Source organism: Rhopalosiphum maidis, chromosome 1, assembly GCF_003676215.2.
Source record: "Rhopalosiphum maidis isolate BTI-1 chromosome 1, ASM367621v3, whole genome shotgun sequence".
Taxonomy (NCBI): Eukaryota; Metazoa; Arthropoda; class Insecta; order Hemiptera; family Aphididae; genus Rhopalosiphum; species Rhopalosiphum maidis.
Window position 1 is genome coordinate 55,485,766 of NC_040877.1, and position 9,971 is coordinate 55,495,736.

The 9,971-nt window shown below is 23.2% G+C and overlaps 1 protein-coding gene across 4 annotated transcripts; it reads right to left on the bottom strand.

Moving 5' to 3' along the window:
* Positions 1-4,952: 4,952 nt before the first annotated feature.
* On the bottom strand, positions 4,953-9,062 carry LOC113548239 (rab-like protein 6). 4 transcript variants are annotated; one of them, XM_026949016.1, is made up of 11 exons: positions 8,804-9,062; positions 8,503-8,654; positions 8,319-8,425; positions 7,973-8,223; positions 7,372-7,512; positions 7,117-7,317; positions 6,789-7,009; positions 6,540-6,720; positions 5,501-5,588; positions 5,276-5,416; positions 4,953-5,135 (listed from the first exon to the last, which is right to left on the bottom strand). In XM_026949016.1, the coding sequence occupies exons 2-11, from the start codon at positions 8,630-8,632 to the stop codon at positions 5,028-5,030; spliced, it is 1,569 nt and encodes a 522-aa protein (XP_026804817.1). In that variant the 5' UTR covers positions 8,633-8,654; positions 8,804-9,062; the 3' UTR covers positions 4,953-5,027. The 4 variants fall into 4 exon arrangements, with proteins under 4 accessions (XP_026804817.1, XP_026804815.1, XP_026804818.1 ...); XM_026949014.1 differs by having other exon boundaries at positions 8,788-9,062; XM_026949017.1 differs by having other exon boundaries at positions 6,795-7,009; positions 8,788-9,061.
* Between the last annotated feature and the right edge of the window lie 909 nt (positions 9,063-9,971).

Below are 9,971 nucleotides of genomic sequence, written 5' to 3' on the forward strand. Positions count from 1 at the left end.
TATTTAAGTATCATTATAGTATCAACTATCAAGTAGAGTATTGATGCGTTATTAATTGAAAAAGGTCAAATAGTTAAGACAGGGTCTCCAAACTTTTAACGGTATTCGAAAAAAAGTTCCAAAAAATAAAGCCCCGTATCAACTAAATACATTATTCGTTATTTTATTATGATTTATATAATTAAATATAATCATTATATTTACATCTATGTAGCACTTCTTTAACATATCTAGAAGTATAGTTGCAGACTTTACAGTTTGAATTTAATATTGTCGATAATTGTCAGATGTCATTTGTACTATGCAGGTAAAAATGTTAAAGAATAAAAAATTAAAATAATTAAAAAATATAAAATAATTGTCATTTGTATATGTATAATATAAAAAATGTATAATTAATAATCATTTTAGATTCTAAACAAAATAGTCATAAGAAAAAATTTCCAGTAATTTTCAAAAGCGTCAGGAAAAACCCTAAAAAAATAACGAAAAACGGGAATTTTTACGTATAATCAGTTTTCGATAAAATCGATTTTTTTATTTTGCTGTAACTCAAAAACAAATCATTCTAAACACTTGAAATTTTTACCAAATATTTATATTAGCGTTATCTATTTACGATTAAATTTTCAAAATATTTTGACTTTTTTTAAGCTATTTATAGACAATTGAAATTTTCACAGTTGAAGTTTTTATTTTTGGAATGACTAAAAGAAAAAATTGGCTATCCAAAAACTCTTTAAAATTTAATACAATGTTTATTATAAGTTGTACTTATCGTAGTAAAAAAAAATCAAAAATCGTTAGTCACAATTTTTTTTTATACGCATTTAAAGTTCAAATGTTTACGAAATATATCATAATCATGAAATCTTGCAAAGAATTTTGAAGTTAATAATTCGTAAAATTGTTTTGATTTTATACCTAAGGTTAAAAAACCCGATACAAGGTTATTCATAAGTTTGCCCTCAAGCAACTGTAAAAAAAAATTCCAGCTTCAATATAGAAAAAATTTTATGAGTGTATGAAATATATTTTTTTACGAAATCGAATACTCTCTATTTCTAATATACAGCAGAGCGATATCCACTTGCCCACCTTTTTTTAATTTTAAAACACAAATGATATGCTAAAGAAGTGTTACATAGTACATAGATAAATGTAATAAATAATGATAATATTTAATTATGTAAATCATAATAAAATAACGAATGTATTTAGCTGGTACGAGGCTTTTTTTCCTAGACTCCTTTTTACAGCCTGTGGGAATTTTGTAAATCTTAATTCGTGCCTGGATTCTACTTATACTCATTAGTCATTAATCATAAATTTGAAATTATAATATTTAAATATTACATTATTACTTATTATTATTAATACACTATATTATGTGATGTTTTTGGTAATCATTTGTTCAATTATTCGTCATTAACTCATAAAGTACCGCAAACAATTATTACCGATATATCCGTCATTCCAATAGTTATTCGTGTTCATTGTTTTATCACAGAATTAAAATTTAACACATCCTTATGAGTTATGACGAGATACTCTCAAAATGTATAATTTTTACATGACTATAATCAATATAAGCAATACAGTAGAGCAACTTTTACTATTTATTTAAAAATAATATTGAAAACTGTTACAGAAATACAATAATATAATTCATAATAATAATAATTTATTTCATTAATCAAATTAAATTTATATGTCTTAAATCTTAATCCATTAAATTTTCTATTTACATAAAATATGTGTCTATCGTCTATGGTAAAAAAATATTTTGTAAAAACATTTTCTAATTTAAATAATTACAGTATATAAGAGTGCTTGCAAAATGCAAAACAAATAGAAGATTTTCTTCCCCTTGCATACTCAATTCGAGTTTTGCGTTCCTCTTAGGTAATATATAAACAATTTCGATTTATTTTTTTACATGTTGATAAAAGATTATACTCAATTAAATAGTACTTAATAGTTAATATATAACACAAAGTTCCTTTTAAGATTATTAAAACTACAAATAAAAAAAACTTAAGCTTAAATAAAATAATTATATACAAATACACAATTATTGTAAATCTATAGTAATTTTTTTTATAAATGTTTAAGGTAAATATTAAAAAATGTGGGAAATATCTTGTTGCATTAAATTCATACAATTTTTAGTATTTATACTAATATTTCATATATAGTAAAAATGTAATACACGTTTCCATAAATGTTTTGCTAACCAGAAAATTATTCATTCAGACATTCAGTAAATAAACATTTCTCATTAAGCGATTTTAGTTTCTTAATGCAATTAAAAACGCTCGCCAAATTAGGGATCGGCATGTAAATTTTCTAAATTTATAATTTTTAGAAATTTATTAATTGTATGCAATATGTATGTATGTATGTAGGTATTTTATTTTCATTTAGTGAGATAGATCTCCGAAACCGGAAAGCGGATTTTGTTGTTTTGGGGTCTTTTTAGATTCACATTGGCTAAGAGAAGTGCAGTAAAGTTTTTCAAAACTTTATTTTTTATAGACTAATAGTTAATTCACTACAGAGCTTCAAAAAAAAAAAAAAAATAAATAAATATAACACATTTTATTAGTAGTTTTTTTATGTTTTTCAGCTTTATAGCTTTGTAGTGAGTTAACAATTGAAGATAAAATTCTGAAAATCCCACTGCACTTTTCTTAGCCAATGTGAATCTAACAAGACCCCAAATAACAAAATCCATTCTCCAGTTTCGGTAATCTACCATGCTAAATGAAAACCTAGCAAAAAATAACTATTTTCTTAACAGTAAAACATTAAATAATTTTTTTGGAAATTTTTAATTTCATATTTTGTATTTACTTGATAATTCCTTTTTAATGAGCCATTAACCAACTTTTTAACTATAATAGTTTTGGAGAAAAGTCAAAAAATAGAAATTTTAGAACTGTTCAGACTGACACTTTTGTGGATTCAAATCGTTTTATCGCTTGGGGGTGATATCAGATATCTCTCATTAATATTTTATGTTAAAGCTAGTTTAATTATCCACCTACTCATTACAACTGAGTTACATTTTTATCATTTCCCTATTTAACAAAAATTCTTGAAGTTTTAAAAATTTAGACTTTTTTCATTTCAATTACCATACTTACTTGATTAATAATCAAGAAAGTAAAAATATAAATTGTAGAAACTTGAAACATTTTACTGATATTCAATTATCATTTTTTTTATAATCAATGAAATCTTTAAAATATTTTTACTTATTTTAAACTAGTTATAAGCATTTAGATTTTTTTTTTATATGTTTTTAAAAACTGTAATAAAATCACAATTAAAAATCTTGAAATACAAGATTCTGTACAATGTACAATAAGAAGTAATTCGTATAATCGTATAACAATTAAAAAATATTAAAAATACGCATTAATATAATGAAATATATGTAAAAATACATATGAATAAAAGTGTATTAATTGTGGTTAACTACCTATAGTTTTGAAGAATGATAGTTTCACCTTTCTGTTAGGTTGTAGATTTGATGACCATTTTTAAGAATGGTATGATGGATAGGTACTCTGTGTTGATTACGGATCATGTATACAGTGCACTGCAGTCCACCATGGTAAAATATTTCAGTCTGACACCATTTTTTGTTTTTATACTTATTTATTTATACCAAACTTGCTTATTTATAAGTTCCATGCACATAAGTGGTATCAAAATAATTTACTAAACCAGTTGTATCCGGTTACATAATTGTTCTTCAAAAATTGATTCCTTCTGATACTTTCTGAAATTATTATTATTCCTGTACATATTTTATACTTCAAGATTGTACTTGTACTTTCCTATTTGTATTTTAAGTAAGGCGATAAAAATACCATTTAATTAGAAAATACAATATTAAATTATTATAATATTATTAAATGCTTCAATCACAGTCTTCAAAATCTACATTGATTATGAGAGGATCAAGATACATTTTTCTCTCATTAAATTTTTTTAATAAAACTTTAATAAATTATTCTTAGGACTAGGTTTTTATTTTTAATAAGCAAAATATATAGATGTAATAAATATTGATTTAATTTGAATTTTGAATAGATATATGTAGTTGAATGTTAAAATTCAGTTGACAATTATAATGTAGCTATCATCTGAGTGCCATCGATGAATAATTCTTGAATTTCTGATAAATATTTTAATCTGGCTTCTGTGACAAATATTTTAATACCTACGATGATTTATGGATGTAGATTATTATAATTCTAATAATTTTGAGTAAGACAATTTAGTTTATCATAGTATTGTAATACATAAACAAATAACTAGTTATGCTTATCTTAATTATTATTAGTTAATTGATTGTTTATTTATTTAATAATTTTTTTAAAAGAATTTTCAAAATTATAAAAAAAAAACTACATAAATTGTATTAAATTTTTTTTGCACGAAAATATTATATACATAAAAGAATCTTTAAAATGATACATTTGTTGAATAAAAAGTTGCTCATATACCACAAAAATTATGTGAAGAGTAAAGTTCACCGCATTTTGAAATTAAATTTATTTACAGTCAACACAAAATAGCTTTAAGGTGTTATCATAATATCGCTTTAAGCCAGTTTGTTTTACAATATTGTGTTTTGAAAATATAGTTCAAAAACATTTCTTGATGATGCAATGGTTAGATAAATTTTGAAATTAATGTTAAAAAAATGCTAAAATAATAACATATACATTTTATAAATAAAATACCACAGATATTTTAAAATTATATTTTTGAATATTAATATTCTTAGTATTTTATATTTTTAAATTGTTCAAATTATTAGGCATGATAAATTATTTTAGCATTAAATATAACTTTTAACTATTATTTTTTTTTTTTATAATATTACTTTTTAAAATTATAATAATTTAACAATAATTAAGTGTTAAAAACAAAAATATTTATATAGTTGAATTTATTTAAAACAAAACAATAAATATTCTATCAGTATAAAACACAAACATCAAACAATATTATTCATCATTCAAAAAACATTCCAAGTTCTCATACTCAGATTTAGGATTATTAGTCTTCTTTTTATTCTTTTTTTCACTTTTACTCTTGACTTTTTTTTCTTTTACCTAAATATTAGACAAAATATATCTTAAGTTAAATTTTTAATCTAAATCTTATGTTATGGTACTAAAGACTGAACCATTATTATCAAACAAATGTCATTATAGTTTATTACTTAATAACAATAACATTATTTTAACATTACCTTTTTAGTAGCAACATTACTTAATCCATCTACATGTGGTTTTGATTCTTCGTCTTCTCCACCTTCTGGTCTTGGTCTTGTAGTATTTTGAATAGACGACCAATTATCAATATCATTTGACTCAATGTTGTTTTTTTCAATCTAGTGTAAAAATAAATTATACTTTTATATTTTGACATTTTTAAAAATTAACAAACTAATAAATTAATTTTAAGTTATTATTACCTTTATTCTAGCAATATCTGGTGTAAAATCATCAGGATCTACATCAGCTTGATAACCTGCAACCATTGGATTTCCACAGTCATCGTCGCTAAAAATATTAAGAAAAAACATTCAGAGTAACCACATTTTGATTATTTGATTGGTTGTATTTAAAAATTAATATCAAGACATAATATTGTAATTATAGGAATCATAATTATATGATTCTGAGATAATATTAAATTTACTTGAAAAGATTAGGCCAAAATTATGAAAAGGATAACAGATTTATAATAAGGATAAAATAAAACATTTTTTTTCGTATACCTATATTATGATACATTGACACATTGTTGGATGAGTTGATTATCAAGAAACTTTTCCTTAAACATCATTATTAATTATAAAGAATTTCTACAGTAGATGGATATTGTTCTAATTTAATATTTAATATTATATTTTAATGGTATTTTTTTATACTTTCTCAAAACTTTTCTGATAAGATTCTGTTCCAACTATGTTAACCATCTAATATATTTTAGAGACTTAAAATTAAATACCGGATTTTGCATATAACGCATGTATATATTTTTATAAGCAATTATATATGCAGTAAATGGATTTTCATCAATCATATCTAAATAAGTAATATAATATTAAAAATATTTTACATATTTTCCATAAAAACACATGTTTCTGCATATTACGTATACATTTAAATGTTTTAATTTAGTTGTATAATTTTATATGTATCTATTCTGTGAAGTAGCCAATGTAAAAAAACGCGTTCAGTTTGAATTGGCATATTGATAACTCATTTGTGATAAATGTGTATGATGTACATATTATTATGTTATAAGTATTTAGCATTATTATATAATTCAATGATACGGCAAACTCAATTCACCAATTTAATTTTTAAACGAGGGTCACCTCTTATGAGAAACGATAAATTAGTTTGGGACTATTTACCATGCTCTTAATAGAAAACCTTCATCAACTAAATGAAACGCTCTTATAAAATCAGTAAAAATATAGATAAATGAATAATTTATTTTACCTTTCATCAGAATTTAACTCTGTTTCTTTAGGTGTTTTAACAATTATATCCCCATGACCTGCATCTTCTAAAAATGATTTATCTAATTCATCATCAGGGACAAAATCATCTAAGTTGTTAATGTTTATTATTGAAGGTGTTTTTATACTAGGTTCTTCTTTAGGTATTTTAACATCTTTACCTAAAAAATAATAAAGTTATCTAATATTTGTCTAATTATTTACAATGTTATATTCAATTATTAAGTACATTTACTTAATTCTGTTTGTACTACATTAGACTTATTTCCAGGAAACATTTTTTGCGCAATATCTTGTGTTTTTGAATCCATCATTTTTGAATTTTCAGCCGGAGATTTTATTTCTTTTATATTAGGTGATGGTTTATTTAATAAAGGCAAAGGTAAAGTTGGGGCCACTGATTTGTTCTCTGCATCAGCTCTACGTTGTTTAGATAATCTAGATAAAAATCTAAAAACAAAATTATAAAGTACTTAATTATTATTTACTAAAGTTGCATAACTACATAAGTTATATTATTTTAAATATTATTAAAATTAAAATTATGAATAGCTTACTCATCGTAATTTGCTTCATTACTCTGTTGGTAAACATCCAATTCCATAGTCATAATTTTTGTTTCACTTCCATTTGTTTCTAAATGATTCATTATATTTTCACGTTGAAGTTGTAAAAATGAAATACCAATCCATTTATAAATTAGCCGTAAACCAAAACCATTTGACATTGAGACTTCAGCATATCGAATAGGTGCACTCCTAAAATATTAAAATTATTAAAAACAATAAAATTAATAATCATCATTAAAATACCTCTTTAGTGTCTTCAAATAATAAATGATTTCATCTCCATTGATACTTCGATGATGATTCATATCACAATGGTTTCCTAATACTAATACTGGAATATTATCAGGAATTTTAGGTAGTTCATTGTATACATAATCCAATGTCCTAAAAAAGTTTAACAAAGTAAAAAATAGATATTAATGAAGAACAAAATTGTTAGTAATACCATATGTTATACTGAAAATTTGAATGACTAAGAAAGATTTTTAAAATTAAGATATAAGATCTGTTACAAAAATAAATTTAACAGTTTGTGGGCATGATAAGGTAATTACATTTTTCTTAAATTCATGACTGAACATTTTTGATTTAATTTAAAATAATATTAAGATAATATTAGTATTAATTATGTTGAAATTGTTCTTAGCTACTTATTTTTTAGCTTAAGAAAATAGACATTATATACTAAATTATCATAGTCCTTCATTCTATGTGAAATAAAACAAATTTATGTTGAGTTAGATTATTAATACATTTGATCTAGACTTAATACACTGTATTGCTAATTTTGTATAATTTCGATAATTAAAAAAAAAAATTATATATCATAAAATAATTTTAATACCATCTTTTAGTGATATCTAACACTAATAAGACACCATTTGTACGACGGTAAACATCAACTAGTTCGGCATCCAGAACTGGAGTATCTTCTATCGGTACAGGAGATAATTTAACTTTATCATGCTCAGTTTTTAGGACATCACATGACTTTGAAGACGTTAACGGTCTTCTTTTTCCTTTATCAACTACATCCCACACCTCAACTTTTACTATGTCTTCGGTGTTCTTATAATTCCATTGAATATGAGCAACCTTAAATAAAATACTTATAATAATGTTTAACTTATTCAAATATTATAGCATAGATTTAAATAACACAATGTTAAATAATTTATGATTAGTCGTACTTGGATTTCATCTGTTTCTTCATAATTTGCTAGAAATGGCTTTCCTTGTAGACGGTTCCATAGACAAGTCTTACCAACATTTCTATCTCCTTTAATAACTAATTTCACTGAAAATCAAAATATATAATCAAATACAATAACAGTTTGAAGTATGAAAAAATTATTAACGATTACAAATACTAACAATTATATTGTATTCCTTTAGAAAAAGAACGTTGTAAATCCTGAGATAATGATTTTGGATGAGTAGTGGTATTAACAGTTGTATCTTTATCTACTGTTTTGTTTGCCAAACGTTTCAATGTTGAAAACATATTTTAATAGCTTCTGGATTTTCTTTAATAGTTTAAAGAAAAAGTAATTTTATGTTTAAAAAGCAATAAACATTTACTTGGAATAGATGTTGATTTTATTATTATTATTGTTATTATTTTATTGTCATTTTAATATTTATGATAAAATAAATTACTTTTTAGTTTTCGTACATTTCTTTTACTGATGATGTTGATTAAGTTTTTCGAAACATGTATTTTATATTTCTTTATCAATGTTATGAAACATTTAAATAACTACCATACAAATTATAATGGTATTATCTGGAATTTAGAATAAGTAACCGAAAGTTTGAACAATAACAACCACAACAAGTGACTACAAGTGTTTATTCTAAAACTTATACTAATTGTATAGTCACTACTTTCTAGTCTTACACTCTTACACAGACCAGTCTCATTTGCATTGGTGCATTTAAATATTATCTATGCTCTGATGGCAAAATATTGATTTATGATAAGAAACACGATGAGATTAAACAGTAAAACATCTGTTTTTTTTAGAACCACAAAAATAAACAAAAAAAAATTTTCATCTATCAATATTAGTCGTTCCGAGTCCGTTAATACAATACGAAAACCTAAAATATGCACTAAAAGCATGATGAATATAGAAGTATGATCGAACAAGTAAAAATTGAACAAATATGCAAAATTCAATTGATAAATTTAAATTCTTTGAATGATAAAACAAATTTTTATCTTACTTCGCATTAATTTGGATGTTATTAAATAATATGATAAATGCATAAACATCCTCTTCTTACTTATAAGTTATATACATATAGGTACTTATGTATACGGGGTGATTCTTTTATTATAAACCACTCATTATTTCAAAAAGTATTCATGTTTTTGAATACATTTTTTTACATAGTTTTAAGTTGTTAAAAAAATCAACGTTTTTATTAAAAAATTATATTTTTAAATATTTTTTATCCTCATATTTTTTTAAATTTTTTACTTTTATGAATGACAACATAAAGTTTTAATTTCATATTTCAAAGCAGAATAATTTTTTAGCATTTTGATACAATGATACATAAAAATCGAATTTAGGACGAGTAGTTTATGAGTTACACGTATTTAAAGTTTTGGTAAGCGGAGTACTGGACAAACATTATGCGAGGTAATCCTGTACCACTCCATTCGCATCAACACTTAATAAGTCTGAGTATAAATACTCAGAAAAATATTCTGTTTTGGAATATGAAATTAAAACTATGTTGTCATTCAAAAAAGTAAAAAGTAAAAAAAATAAGGATTAAAAATATTTAAAATTAAAATTTTTTTAAAAAAACGTTGATTTTTTAACAACTTG

Excerpts from the sequence above, each read along its gene's own strand:
- LOC113548239 (XM_026949016.1), bottom strand. The coding sequence starts at position 8,632 with ATGTTTTCAACATTGAAACGTTTGGCAAACAAAACAGTAGATAAAGAT. Across the intron at positions 8,426-8,502 it reads TAAAGGAATACAATATAATT|TGAAATTAGTTATTAAAGGA; the intron begins GTTAGTATTTGT and ends TTTGATTTTCAG. Across the intron at positions 7,318-7,371 it reads TATTTGAAGACACTAAAGAG|GAGTGCACCTATTCGATATG; the intron begins GTATTTTAATGA and ends TTAATATTTTAG.